Raw genomic sequence first — 15,919 nt, 5'->3', positions numbered from 1 at the left:
TTTTTTTAATTTTGTCAGAAAAATATAGATGCTAGTTGCTGAATAAAAGAATTTATACAGTTAAAAATAGAAGTTATTAAACTCGAACTAGACTCCTAGTGATACCTAAACACAAGGTAAAATGAATACTTAAACCGCAAAATTTGAGCTTCAAAACAATGAATATTAATTTAGCAAAAGTATTTCGACTGAGAAGTTCCAACATAGCTGTGAGTTTTGGTCGTCTTGAGCTGTGAGAGCTTTGAAATGATATTATATGTACCCGAATCTGATAGTCCAAGTTATGCCCATTTATCAGCGTACGAAAATGGATAAAAATCTGTCGATACGGAGATTATCGGTGAAAATTAAACAAACCTATAACTTGATTATTCATACAGTTATTTGACTTTGTATATTATTGGAGAATGTCTAATTGGTACGTAGAAGCACCATCAAATTGAGATTGACAGGTGGGTCAATCAAGTGGTTAAATGACAGATTAAGATGGGATGTGTTAGATAAGATAGCAAAGCTAGCTATTCCAGTTATGTAAAAACAATGATGATGAGATACAGCTAAGCTAAGAATTGAAGAAACACTGTATTATTATCACATTCCTGTGGTCACTACTCATTGTTGATTTCCACCATAGGATTCAACATCAAATAAAATTTAAAAAAGAATATGCATAGCGACAACTTTGCTTGGCCCAGAAATCTATATTAGTATCTCCAAGAAAAACTTGTAGTCTTGCCGTGGAAAATCTTCGAGTCGAAACCGGCTTTAATTAGGGGCCCCTATGCTGTCTATATTTGCTGCCAGAATTAAAGTGTCGTTTGATCTCAATATATTATATTATATATGACGGTATGACGTGCCTTTACCAATTGATTGAACTTATAAAAGCAAGCTAAAGAGATTATTGCACTAACCAGAAGAGCAAAAAAGTCAATGCACCTTTTCGAAGATCATTCTGTTTCAACATTTCAAGCACGTTGCCATGTTCTAATATAAAAATTGTGTAGAATTATTATTATTTTGGTAGAGACCAGCTGCTGTATATTGAAAGTAGCTCTATATATATATATATATATAAAAAGGAACCGTACATATCGAATTTGATTAGGCATCTTTTGATTTTTGCTTGTATCTAGCAAATTTCTTTGTATATGTAGTTAGGGTCACGTCATTACATACCAAATACCAGTTTTGTCAAATATTTGATTAAAAGGATAATGAAAGCCTTTCTAATTTAATTCCCAGTTTCTATTTTATAAATGCTGATTTATATATAATAATAATACTGGAGAAACAGCAAGGTGAAATGACCCTGACCACCTAATATTACAATCATTGTCATAGAGTCCACCTATATAGTTTTTAGTTTGATATATTGCATTTTCACATGATATAGACAGATGCACACATCAATGATTGATTGCTGGATGACACACTATCACACAGTACTACTACTACTACTGTGTTGATGCACCTTCAATTTCGCAAGCAAAGCCAGCCTTCAATTTCCAATCCTCTGGAAAACAATCTCAATTTTATGCATTATCTATTCTCTAAGCTGTGTCGACACAAATTGACACCGACTGAGTCTGATTATTTTAAGGGTCCATTAATTTATTGGTAATCGGCACACATTTGGCATTCTCTATTCTCTAAGCTGTGTAAACACAAATTGACACCGATTGAGTCTGATTATTCAAGGGTCCATTAATTTATTGATGATCGGGGTACGATACCATACTAATAGTTTTTATGTATATATATAATTCTTTGTGCTTTCACATCCGCGTCTGCTTGGAATTCACACGCCCTAGACATCATAATTAATTTTGCTCTTTCGAAAAACTTTGACAATAGCAAGTTAGCAACAAATAGGATAAATGTGAGAACAAATAATTTTTTTTTTTAATGTCCACGTCATGTATGAGCTTATCTCCAAACTGAAAGAAGTTGCGAGCGTCGGCTGCAGCGACAGGGCAAGAAAAGAAAGAAATCAACTGGCTTCCATATACGAAAGGCCGATTTTTGACTTTGAAGAAATTTCAACTATTTCTCATTAAATATTCTCTTTTTTTTTTTTTTGTGACTAACAAGGACAGGGTCCAAACTTCGGATTTTCACATTCTTTAAAGGAAGAAATAAATTAATCAGGTAAAGGTAACTTGTAAATGCTAAACATTTACTTAGAAATCAGTTAGGTAAAGCAAGTGAGCAACTTTGACTTTGATTTTGGCGATTCTCTGATTGATGATTGAATAGACGGTGGGTAAGTTAAAGAATTCGACCTACTAATACTATAACCAATGAATAAAAATTATAGTATTAAAATATTTATATTATGTGTTTGTTTGTCCAAAAAATGGGGTTTTATTTTATGGATTTTATTACCCTATACGTCAACAGCTTACAAATCCCACAGAAAACAGGTTATTCATTCGCCAGACATCAAATGGTAATAAAAGTATATCAAGTTCATCAAATCGAAATATTAGTTTTCTAAAATGTAAACTGAAAATAAATTAGGGATGGCAAAAATCCCCACGGGGATGGATACCCTCGGGGATTTTCCTTATTCGGGGAGGGTATGAGGATAATTTCATACCCAATTTCTTATTCGGGGAAGAGACGAGGAAATTTTTTTACCCAATTTCTTATTCGGGGAGGGGACGGGGATGAGGTGGAATCCCCATCCCCTACCCATTTCCCCATTTTAATTTTTAATTTAATTTTTATTTTTTAAAATTACTAGTAAATAAATAATAAAATTTAAATTATAAAATTATAAGTATTGGTAAAAATAAAAAATATCAAAATATTTATATTATTAATCTTTTAGGCCTAATTAACTAATTAAAGTCCTAAATTTTTATTTAGGACATTAAAAAGACCGGACAGATTCTATTAGCCCAAAACTTTTGTTTTAATTTTAATATTCATTAAATATTTTAAACTTAAATCTATTTTTTATTTATCTTAAATCTATTTTTTATTTATTTTTAGATGTTATAATTACCCACAACAAATCAAAATTTTAATATCTAATCTAATCTAATATTTGCTCTTAATTTGCTTTGACTTAACTATTGTGCTGTAAAGGGAATAGTCCACATTTATAAAGTGCTCACGCCACCATTGAAAAGTTAATTTTGAATCTAAATTTGATTTTATTTGTAACAATTTTATATTAGGCTATTAATTTATTCATGATAATTTGTATCCCTTGCATGCTTCGTTGCTTACTAATTTAATGTATGTGACTTTTGTAATGGATATTAATGTAAGATATATTTCAAACTTTAATTTTATTTGAATTTTTTATTTTAATATGATTAACTCAAAATCGAAAATAAAAAAAATGTATTAGTTATTCGGGGATCTCCTGTTATTATTCGAGGGGATGAAGATTCTCTTAAATAATTTTGACGGGGACGGGGAGGGGACGGGGACATACGTAAAATATCGGGGATGGGTACGGAGAGATTGGTCCCCTCCCCTCCCCTCCCCATTGCCATCCCTAAAATAAATTGTTTTTGACCAATAATGTTTCACTATGGTTTCAAGAGTACACCTGCCATTTAATCCAAGGAAATGGAATTTAAAGGACCCAAAAAGGAAAAAATTGAAGAACAAGCAAGAAAATTCTGTTTCTGTATCCGTTTAGTAAAAGATCTGTCGACACAGGCAGCATCAACCCAAAAATTCCAATCACCTGTCATTATAAGCATTTTATTGAGTGATGCAAACCCAAAAAGAAAAAGAAAAAGGAACATCCTTACAAAATTACAGGCATGTGTGAAATGCCATGCAGAATCTCCATATCAGAAGCAAAGTTCTCTAGGATTCCTATGGCTACAAAAATATCACCAGAAAACCATATCCATAAATGCTCGCTGAAAGAGGAGATGAAGTCATAAACTGCATACTAGCAAATCTTGCCAACACCTACCAGAGCTTTTCCCAATGGCCAATAAGAGCATTATATCCCACTTCCAATAAATAAGACATTAAGAATCCATTGTGTTAATTGTCCAGATCTGGCCTCCCAGTATAATTACCAGCAATCAGACCCAGTAGAACCAATTGAAAGTATTAGTTCCTATAAATTCAAATCAGTACCTGAAAACCTGTTGCTCCTCATAGTCCATCAAGATGGCACTTTTCCCTCTAACTGCGAGTATTCAAGCTTAGGTAACAATTCTGAAACCACTTTTTGCAGATTCACATGGTTCAGGGAGTTGCTGCTTCCATTTATGCCGAACCTTGAAAGAAATGTAATATTTTCAGCATTTACATTCTGATCAAGTAGTTCATTCCAAAATGCATTATCCTCATTGAGGTTGGATGCTCTCATAAGTTCTATTACTCGCTCCAAGGTTGCCACATTCCTACCAGCACCACAACCCATTGCAGTTGCAGCACCTACTGCATTTGCAATTGTTAATGTATTAACTGTGGGCACATTATGTATAAAACCAAATGCAACGGCAGCCACAAAGCTATCTCCACATCCAACAGTATCAGTCACGTTCACCTGGTCATGTGTCAAATGCTAATCAATATCTTGTTGTGCATATAAGAATGTGAAAAGAGCTGTGGCATTTAAATAAACAGGACAGAGGGAGAGGTCAAATGTGAATACACATTAGTAGCAGTAGAAAACGGGTTCTCATAAGATTACTTTTTGGCTTGATATGTTGAAGAAAACAGGAGAGAAGAAAATCACAATGTTGAACTTATTTTAAAAACTATGGAACTTTTTATCTCCAATTGGTCACAGAAGGTCAACAATGTTATGAGAACAAGCATTACATAATACATGATTTAGGTTAGTCCTGAGAGAACATTAAAAATTGACAGTTATTTCTGAGCATTCATTTCAATAGTTGACACTAGACAATTAAAGCTAAATTACGAGAAAGTCTTATACAAATCATACCTTGAAAGCAGGTGCACATGATATACTTGACTTCGTAACTAAAATTGAACCCCTGGGACCCATTTTAACAACAACCCACTTTGTGCGCAGCCCCTTCCTCAGTAACTCCTGCCCTGCAGTTATTGGGTTCCTTATGCCAGTCAATGATTCAGCCTGAAAGATCGAAACAAAAACACAATTAGGAATAAGCAAGCAAACTCTCTGACAATTAGTTGACAGAGCGTAGACCAAGGATATAGAGAAGAATCTCTCATGGAAAAGACCTGTCCAAGAATTTTAACATTAAATAGAAAAATATTTTACTGCATTCCAAGATAGCCAAACACCAATGGAAAAAGTCTCAACAACAATCATGCATCAGCTGTTGTTGTAACTACTGCAACGAAAATGAAACTCTGAATTCAAGAAGAAAACTATGAAAATGACAATTCTACAAGACTGGAATTTGGCTGTGAGATTGACAGGAAAGAACAGTGTGGCACCAACCTGAAATGGAGCTTTTCTATCACAGAGTATCTGAGTTAGAAAGAGGAGATGAAGGGGTTGAAACCAGATATGAGTTAAATGAGAAAGAAAACCCTATATCTTAGTAGTTATGTAGGATATACATAAGAATGTGGATACAAATAACAATGTTGATGTAAATATACAAGGATGGGTTGGGCCAATTTATTTCTGCTCTAACTATAACATTAAATTATCCATTCAGTGTTACAAGGTGAAATGCCTCCATAAGAAGAATGAATGAGCAAGAACAGATCACCAATGTTGATGAAAAGAATTTGTGTCGATAGTCAAATATGATTTAGATGGAACATGGCTGAGTTGGAAACCACGTAGGTTGGTATATCAGTTACAACTTCCTACTAAAAAAAGGGTTAGATCCTCTAAGTAATTCCTGCAGGAGAGCTAGAATGGTTAGGAGCGCCAATGAAAATGCTCCAATGCTCAAGTCAAATATCGGGAGTGAGCTTTCGAATGAAGCTTTATGATTCTTTGCTCTATTAGCAAATAATTTTTGGAACAAAACACTTAAATTGACAAAAACAACATGCTTAACAAAGTGCTTCTATTTATACTAGTCTTTTGAGTAATAGAGCCACTCTCATTTAAAACTGTCATCTTGAACCATCGAGTGGTTAACCACAAAAATGTTTGATCGTTGAAAATTTCAATTCAAGGGCACAAGAAGCTAAAATGAGGGAAACAATTTTGCCTAACATTCAGTTGAAAATAGGGAATATAATTTGTAACAATGGCAAGGAAAATCATTTCCCTCGTCATAGCGAGTTGTGTCCCTACTGAAATTTTTGGCAACAAGACATTTTTGTAGTTGGCTGCTTGAGGGTTCATGATGACATTCATTAAATGAGAGCAACTGCAGTTCTCTATAAACTAGTATAAAAAGAATGTAATCTGATAAGAATTCTCCTGCGCTACTTACTCTAACTTCAAAAAAAAAAAAAAAAGCGCAAGGCACTCAGAGCTTTATTCCATATATTATAGAACAAGGACTCCAAAAGCTTCATTCCGGAGCTTATTTGCTAAAAAGCCCTAAAGTTCACTTGCTAAAAAGCCCAATATCTAACTTAAGCATCAAAGGGTTTTCACAGGCAACACCCATCTCAACCTAGGTGGCTGCCAACTCAGCTCAAAACTCACGCACATTTCATCTACTTTATATATGATTGCTGACCCATATTTTTGTGTCAACAATAGAGATGGGTACATTTATATGACACACAAGAGAAGATCAGCATTGCAGGGTATTAAGGTAGTATTTATCTGCATCAAATGTAGTGTCATGGTCTACAACACTGCAATGCAGTGTGACATAATACAACACTGCAATAAGGTGATTAATATTACTATAGCAGGGAAGAAAGACACAAGAAAATTAAAAAGAAAAAAAACAAGGTTGTAAAGGTCATACTTGTTTCCTCCTCAAGGGTGAATGAATAAAATCTAAGAAAAGAAAATTGAGAAATAGAAGGTGATTCATAATGCATATATATCTATATATATATATATATATATATAGAGAGAGAGAGAGAGAGAGAGAGAGAGAGAGAGAGAGAGAGTTAAACCTCATCAGAAGTTAGAAGAAGAACATCACTCGTACTCAAGAAATAGCTAAGTGCTCTTTGTTCTTCAGGTGTTCCGCTAGAAAGACTCTTTCCACGTGGTCCAGGATCAAAAAATATAGATGTCCCAACTTGAGCAGCATACTCCAGGGCTGATATTATCAGAGCAGGGGAGAGCTCGTCAAAGCCATAACCATTACAGAACAGGACTTTTGAGTGTTTAATGGCTGTCTTTACTTCTGCAGACAGCTTGTTCATCCAACTGAATGCAGGCTCCATACTAAAATCGGCTCGACTGACAAAACAAAACAGGTAGACACAGGTCACCGACCACCAATCTTAATAACTGAGACTATAATATAATAAAGAACCATTAAACACATCAGAAACACATAATAGGAGCACTTGCATGAGAAGGCTTGAAAACCAAAGAACAAAAAAAAGGAACTTTAAGTTGAATTATACCTGCAAAAGCCATGTCTCTGCGAAGGGTCCACCAGAACCCAACACAAAAGGGTTTCATATGAAGCACTAGAAGTGTCAACACCGTCGGTATCCTCACTCATACCAACCATACCAATTCCCTCATCCTGAAGCACATCAAGCAGGAATCTTCCGTATATTTCATTACCCACATGACCAATTGTAACACAATCAAGTCCCAATCTTGCAGCGGCGATAGCCACATTGCAGTTTCCACCAGCTTCCCAGTATTGCTATGTGCAAAACCATACAATCAATACATTAATATCAGCACATTGTTTAATTAATTCAGCAATTTTTTTTTCTTAAAGAAATTAAAAAAAAAAAAAAAAGGACCTTATCTGGAGGAGAGGCGGAGAGCTGGTCCATATAGGCTTTGCGGGCGTCGCGAGAAGGTGGCGGCAATTGGGGAACATTGAGAACGATATCAACGCAGAGATTACCCAGAGTCGCAACATCGATGCTCTTTACTCCGGAGCTTCTCAATTTCCAATCGTGAGCGGTGCCGTTTTGGGAATTGCTGGGGGCGGAGACACCGGTTCCGTTGCAGTGGAGGATAGAATTACGCCATGACTTAATTGGAAATGGCGGGAAAATAGGGAGGGTTACGGTGGTTGTTAGTCTAGGGTTTTGGGGGAAAATTGACTGCGGTGAGGGGACATGGTCAAGAAGAGTGGATTTGAGAGTTATTGTTTGGAGCTGCATTCAGATTTTACGCTCAAATGTGATGAGGGTGTTTGCACCTTTGCAGTTGCAGACGGAGAAACAACAACGAAGAAAAATACATACGTATATATATACACGGGAAGGAAGATGATAGGAGGAATTAAAATTAAATAACATAAAATATAAAAATATTAAATACGATATAGAGAGGGAATCAAAATGGTCGTCAAGTTGATGTTGAAGAAGCACTGAAGCTGATGCTTGCTCTTCAGACCAAAACCTCCCAAGAACGCTTTCTCACTGTTGGTGGTGGACTCGAGATTCTTTCTTTTCATAACGATTTGGCATGGTGGGGATTTTTTTTCTATTCATAACCTTTGATAATAATAGAACTATCAATTTCTTTTTCGAAGAAATATGTTATTGTATTAAAAGCCATGATAACTAATTATTTAAATTTTTTAAAACTCAATGAACAAAGTTCTTTCTTTTTTATTTATTTATTTCTTTATTTTGGGGTAAACGAAATACATAGTTTTTTTTTCAGTTAGATGCATGGCATATTTGAGAGGTCTATAGTAAAATGATGCATGATAACATAAAATATTCTGTTTCTGTTAACATTCATATTCCGATCAGGAATATACTCCTTTCATGAGCCATCAGAAGGGAATCAAGTTGCACTGTAAATGGACGCAGAACCAAATCAAACATTGGATATCCTATAAATTAATCCAACAATACCCTCATGGAATATAATGTTTCATTATTCCATTGCAAATTGGGTTCTTAGCATAATAGAAATGGAAGTGAGATATCACTGCTGCAGAGACATTGGGTTGCTATGCTAAGTACAAAATTAAACCTACCCAAGGTTGCAGTCATGCAGTCGGGCAACAATGTTATTATACTGGCTTCCACCATATTAGTATTACTTCCCAAAAAAAAAAAAAATGTGAACAACAAGAAATTTACACGATGAAATTGGACGGACTAAACATTTTTATTCACCAAAGAGAGAACATCAGAAGTTGCGAATACAACAAGGCCTGTCACGTGTGGGTTAGGATCAATAATCTTATTGTTACATAAAAATTATGACTGGCATCACTCTGGTTTTATTTGACATGTACACAGTTCTCTGTGTCTAGTGCAGATTGGCTTCAAGATTTTCAACACCCTAACTCATCAAATTGATCTCCTAAAAAACATGCTCCTCCACTGCAAAAATTCTATGGGTTGCATGGTCAGAATGCTTCAAAGTGGCATCCATAATATACTAAGCTGAAGGCTAGAGAGACTTCAAAATCTTGGTCGGACACATTTGCAAACTGTGGTTCATAGCAATAGTAAGGGTGGTGATTCATTTAAGAAAACCTCGTAGAATTACTCTCTGGATGTTCTTGTTCTTTTGCTAGCTCCTGGAGTCTGTTGACCACGTTAACAGCTACTTCACCATAAGCTCTGGAGACAGTTGAATCAGGTGCTGATATTACTACAGGGACACCATCATCAGAACCTTTACGTATATCCATTTCTATCGGTATCTGAGACGGCCAACAGATTAACAACCACAACTCAGCCTTCCATTGTATAATTCAATTGCATTGCACAAAATTTAAATGAAAGCTTGAGATAACAAAATTTAAGACAGCCCCCCTTACACATTTAGCCTTGGAGGAGACCAAGGACAGAGGACAATTGGGAATTGGGAATTTCACACAACGCAAAGCATTATATTTGGTTATTCTTTATATCCATCGATTCAGCAAGTAGACAGTCCAAACTTGAGAAAACCGTTGATTGTGTATCTAATACTTTTCCAACCATTGATCAGTAACATTTTCATTTAACTTTTTATCTATCTGTTATTTCAGGTTATATTCAATGGAGGTACAACAATCCTCCAACTTTTTTAGCTGATGTACTGTATTATTTTTAGATATTAACCCTTTCCCTAAACAAATATGCTCTGCATCCAGAAATAATACCTTAACCAAAACCCCAAAAAGAAGTAATAACAGCCAAGAAAGAATAAAAGAATAAAATCAAAATACCTCACCAATGACTTTTAAACCCATTTCAGCAGCTGTCCTATGAGTTCCTCCCTTCCCAAAAATGAATGATGGTTCGCTACAGTGTGGACATATGAAGCAGCTCATGTTTTCTACAAGCCCCAAAATCTGTAACGGCAATCATAATTTTCACTCAAAAGAGAGAGAAGAAAAAAAATGCCAAAAAGGAAGAGGAAGATCTGATTGAAAGAAGCATCAATTCATTTCACATAAAGATTCTGAAACGACACAAAGTAAAATATTTCAGATTTGGACTTGAGAAACAGGGAGGATAGATTATGGAGGAAGATTACAGCTGTTGGTTACAACACCATAAAAAAGCACAAGGACATGAACAGAGATTTATGAGCAGGCTGGGCGAATCTGCCGAGCAAGTGGGTTTAAATACTTAGCTTCTGAAGCCCCTGTTGAACAAATGATTCCATTCCCAAGCCTAATCAAGCTTGAAACTTCAAGCCTAAGATTGCTTTGACGAGAATTTGCGAAAAGCTCAAAACTCGGATTGAAGTTTTAAGCTTGATGTAAGTAAGAAACAACCAAACTCAAACAGTTTGATATAATGTTACCATCTTCTTGCACACAACGGATGAATAGTTAGATTGATGATATTAGTACCAAAAAGACATTCAGAAATTTCTTGATTATAACTTTAACCCTATGGTTAGGATTTCAGGTTTTCGGATTTTGCTTTCAAACTAAAACTGGAATACTTAAACTTTGCACTCTCCAAAATTGATATGAATTTGGGTCTTGTCCCATTAGTTATTCACTTAAAAGAATATATATTTCAAATATATTGATGAGCATGCAAAATTTTCAACATCATTTAGACCATACTAGAGATTATCTGAGCAAGAAAAGAACATACAGGAACTTGAACTTTAGAGAACATTGTAATTCCTTTACGAGCATCTATTAATGCAACATCTTGCGGAGTTGAGACAATCAATGCACCTGCCATCCAGCAAAGAAAGGTTACAAACAACTGATTCGCAATTTTATTGAGGCAGATTACTTCTTGAAAATCAAAGGTAATAAAACTCTGTTTAATCTTTTGATTCTTCCTCTTTATTTGGTGCGTGCAAGAAGAAGCAAATAGTGATTATACGAAGTACATAGTTTGTATTTGCCCACTTAGTACAAAAACGAAAAACATTATCTCTTACGACAAAGTAGCTAAAATAATCAATACCCAGAAACCTTAAAATCCAAAAAGTAAGTTAACAATTTTTGCAATATCATTCCTATTCCCATGTTAGTAGCTCCGTAATTGTATTCCATAAATTCAGAACTCGAGCTTCGAATGTAATTGAATGCTGAGAGAAAGCTTAACAATCTCAAATTATGTAAAAAGGCTGCTCCGAAACTTGGTATCTTAGTGTGACAGATAAGATCACTTATTCCAGAAAAAGGTCAGCACAAATACATATATATAATGAAAAGAGGGCAATTTCTTTCACCAACCAGAAAATTTTTTATTCCATGCTTATATGAGTCCATAAACATCAGAGAAGCCAAAAAGATCATTTCATCTGATACCTGATAATTGCAGCGTCTGAGTTGTAGTTAACTGAGCATCACCAGTTCCAGGAGGCATATCTATCACAAGAATGTCAAGATTTCCCCAATCAACTTCCCTAGACATTTTACGTAGAGCACTCATTACCTGCAAGATATAGTTAATACGATTCCTAATAAGATTGCTGAAAGTTAAAATAGAAGGGAAAGAAAATTCTCTCTCCGCAAACAATCAATTATATTATGTCATACTCAGATCAGATGAGCAGCAAAAACAAAAACAACCAAGTCCAATTTTGAAATCCAGACCATATAAAGAAAATAAAATTCTTAAATCTTCATTATTAATGTCAAACACCACATTTAGATCAATTGGCACGTAAATGTTATTGCAAAATATGGATTCCACCATCTGCCGAAGTAAGTAATGAACCAGCTTTTATAGGTTATGTCATCAATTTAAAAGCGAAACAAGAGCTACACCTGATTAACCCCAAATTCCATGATAAATTTAAAAGATTCAGAAGCAAAGAAAGATATCATATTTTCTCAAGACCTCAAGATCTGTTCATCCCTTTTCGATAAGAATTTAACTGCGCCCAACTAGGTTACACTGACTGATAAAATGTAATGTATCTCTGATGTTTTGAGAAAAACATTACTATATTCCCATCACCAAAAAAAAAAAAATATTATATCGAGGCTTGAAAAGTTGAAATACAAGATTTCCTAAACTACAGGTATCAACAAGAACTTCGCCAAAATATCCGTAGAAAACTTACTATAATTTTTTTGTAAATACAAACTATGTTCATCTAACACATGTTCATATCATTATCGGCGCCACACTAACATTATTTAAAAACTACATTGCCCACCAAAAGAGATTTAATGATTATTTTGAAGTTCTATACTATCTCGATTACATCTGATTCTCTTATTCAACAAAAGGCCCTTCTTTATACAATAATCACATTGAAGCATGGAAATTCAAATAGTTGGGCAATCCTCCAAAGGACACTACAATTAACTAGTATGACCACATTACCAACGGAAATCCTGAATAGATCCTTGGATTGAAACATTGCTTGGAAAACACTATTTCTTTTAACCTTTATCTGGAAAATGACAATTTTTTACACCAAAAAGAATTTTTATGCAAGAAAGAGAGAGAAATACAGAATGAAAAAGTAATAAAATAAATGGGACATACCATAGGACCTCTCCACACAACTGGACTACTGCTTGGCACTAGAAATCCCATTGACATACACTTAACTCCATAATTTTCAATAGGAACCATCTTCATATCTACAAGACACAACCAAATAGAATAAGTTATCACAGAACCATTAGTTTCAAAAAGGCACCTCTTATGTTTAAAATCTCGAGCTGCAGTCAACTGAAGCTGAGAATAATTACATCAGATCTTTATACAACATAATGTTTCCCTGAAAATGGGTAGTGATTGTTGTGTATTTACTCTAATTCCCACCAGATGTTTACTACAGTTGAAGTAAAGAGAAAAATTACAAAAGCAGTTGGAAATTAGAACTCCTTCCCCAAAGACTTTGGGTTTCTAAGCATGGACACGGAGAGAGACATGAGGATAACAGAAGATTGAAGCTCAAACTCATCTTTAGTGTTAAAATTGCAGATCCAATGGAACTCAATAACTTTAGAGAGACCAATATTCTACAATGCCCCTTGTTGGATTATCCACCGATACTTAATTATGATGAAGCAAATGAGCACATAAATAAAAGTTATATAAGTAGAATGACTGCAAAATCCAATATAAGATCTCATAGAAGTGAAATTCCAGTCAAATTCACAAATTCAATTGTATAAGTTCCCATTGAGTGGCTTTTTCCCAGGATCAAGTTCATCAACCTATGAAAGCTCAACAATGACAAAATGACTTCAGAAGCTCCAGAAAATCTAGATAACAATTTCAAACATCCTGAACTGAAAGTAGAAAGGAGAGATTGTTATCATTATTTCTCAGAACTCATGTATATCAAGAATAAAATCTCATCCATTTCGTAGATGGAGCTTCAATAGCAGCTATATGTAAATGTTAAGAGTTGTACGTGTACCGTTAACCTATCATTAATTCCTATCATGAGGTTAGCACGGCCAATGACAACATCGTATTAGTCATTCAAGCTTGACTATCTAATACAAATATTGATAGCAACTGAAATCAATTAGGTCGAGAGGGACAATGTGTTACCTTTAGTGACTTCTGGTTTTTGATCAATTTTCATCATCATTGGAACGGACGGTCCATAGACATCCGCATCAAGCAAACCAACCTTTAATTGACATTTGCTAGCAAGTGCAACGGCCAAATTAACTGCAAAAGTCCAAACAAACTCAGTAACGCTACAAAATTAGACAGCAATCACAGTCATTATTGATTATCTGGATTGACTACTTACAAACAAAATCTCTTTCAATTAGCTCCGAATATACTAAATTTGAACAATTTAATCATTCACTTGAAGAAGAAATACCAGCAGTAGTGGACTTGCCGACGCCGCCTTTACCGGAAGCAACGGCTATAACATCCTTAACGCCATCTATCTTAAGGTCCTTACTACCAAACGCAGCGTAATATCTAACACCACCAAGCCTCTGCATTAAAATCCATTTAATTAATCAAACCAAATAAAAAAAAAAGGAAAAATTAAAAGTCTCATAAGTAAAAAAGCAGAATTGTTTAATCTTACAGTGAAAATCCGAAAGGAATTCTTCATGAATGTTTGCACTTGAGTTGGTGACTGATGAGACAAATGATAAAAGAATAAAAAAAGACCGAATTTCTCTTTGGTTTTTACTTTTTAGTTTCAGGTGAAAGGAGGGAAGGCGAGTGAGGGAAGAAGAAAAAAACACAGCGTAATAGCGGAATAAGTGGAGCGGTGATACTAATAGCACCGTAAACAAATTCTAGTGAAGCCCCACCTACATTATACTCACATTTGTTGTAAGAAGGTTCAGGCCCAAAACCAATGTTTATAATCGTTTGAGATTGTTTTTTGGAAGTTCAAAAATGATTTTAAAAGGAAAAAGGTTAATTTTGGTGTTTGGTAAAATTTTTTATAAATTATTTTTGGTAAAATCATCCTATTCTATTATAGATTTTAAAAAGTACGGAAGGAGTAGTTTTTTAAAATCTAATTTTGAGAGTCATATATATATATATATATATATATATATATATATATGACACCATCATGAATATAGGGAGTTTGAACCTATTTTAAAACATGAGTTACTTTAAACAACAGGGGTAACCCTCATTTTCCCATAAAAAATATTTATTTTAATTATTGATTATTATATTTGAACAATAAAATATTTTATATATTTATAAATTAATTTTATCAACATTATGTTAATTTCAGTTATTTATATCTTATAATAATTTAACAATAAGATTTTTGAAATACATATGACTTCTTTTTAAAACCAACAGCACTTTCAAAAATAAAATTTATCAAAATTTTAACTGATTATCTTCACAACTGATTATTTATGCATCACAACTAACCACAATTATTTTTAAAGTTACAACGATTCCAAACTAGCCCTTAATATGAAACTTTGCCTAGTTATACATGTTTGAAACTCTTAATGGTGTTATGGCCCATGAGGGCAGGATGCGTTTCGTGCATGGTAAAAAATAAATAAATTATGACTTTTATAATATAATTTGGCTAATAATAATAAAAATAATTGCAAACTAATATTATCTTGTGCTAAGCAAAATATATAATTACTAATTATTGGATAAAAATTATATTTCAAAAGGGATTTAAATTCGTTTATATCCAATCTAAGTGTTTTTATTTGATATTTGAATAAATTTAGATGTACAATAAAGATAAAAGAAAGAAAGAAAAAATCATTTTTTTGGATAAAGAACTTAACGAATGTCTTGACCACTCTTTGGGGTTGGAAATAAAGATTTAAATTTTCTTCCTAGCAATTTTTATAAAAATGTGTAAAAATAAGGTTAGATAAAGTTGCACTTTTAAAGATTATGTTCCATGTTAAGTTTTTTAAATATATGCATAAAATATGTTTTTCTTTTCCTCGTTGTTAATGGTGGTACAAGTGTTCGATATATTTGCTCTGAAGGAGCTGAAAAC

General features: G+C 34.0%; 2 protein-coding genes across 3 annotated transcripts; both read right to left on the bottom strand.

Annotated features, from left to right (window-relative positions):
- Positions 1-3,624: 3,624 nt before the first annotated feature.
- Positions 3,625-8,576, bottom strand: LOC18047651 (5-dehydro-2-deoxygluconokinase). Its single transcript, XM_006443830.2, has 5 exons — positions 7,840-8,576; positions 7,486-7,736; positions 7,024-7,315; positions 4,937-5,089; positions 3,625-4,531 (listed from the first exon to the last, which is right to left on the bottom strand). Exons 1-5 carry the CDS (start codon positions 8,206-8,208, stop codon positions 4,145-4,147), a joined length of 1,452 nt encoding a protein of 483 aa, XP_006443893.1. The 5' UTR covers positions 8,209-8,576; the 3' UTR covers positions 3,625-4,144.
- Positions 8,577-9,144: 568 nt separating this feature from the next.
- On the bottom strand, positions 9,145-14,647 carry LOC18047650 (iron-sulfur protein NUBPL). Of its 2 annotated transcripts, none has more exons than XM_006443829.2 (8): positions 14,498-14,647; positions 14,282-14,402; positions 13,999-14,121; positions 12,976-13,073; positions 11,784-11,910; positions 11,113-11,198; positions 10,227-10,352; positions 9,145-9,716 (listed from the first exon to the last, which is right to left on the bottom strand). In XM_006443829.2, exons 1-8 carry the CDS (start codon positions 14,522-14,524, stop codon positions 9,537-9,539), a joined length of 888 nt encoding a protein of 295 aa, XP_006443892.1. In that variant the 5' UTR covers positions 14,525-14,647; the 3' UTR covers positions 9,145-9,536. The 2 variants fall into 2 exon arrangements, with proteins under 2 accessions (XP_006443892.1, XP_006443891.1); XM_006443828.2 differs by having other exon boundaries at positions 9,594-9,716; positions 10,232-10,352.
- Between the last annotated feature and the right edge of the window lie 1,272 nt (positions 14,648-15,919).

The sequence above is a fragment of the Citrus clementina genome, unplaced genomic scaffold, assembly GCF_000493195.1.
Source record: "Citrus clementina cultivar Clemenules unplaced genomic scaffold, Citrus_clementina_v1.0 scaffold_3, whole genome shotgun sequence".
Taxonomy (NCBI): domain Eukaryota; kingdom Viridiplantae; phylum Streptophyta; class Magnoliopsida; order Sapindales; family Rutaceae; genus Citrus; species Citrus x clementina.
Note: the sequence above shows the minus strand (reverse complement) of the source record. Positions and strands in the feature narration are given on the sequence as shown.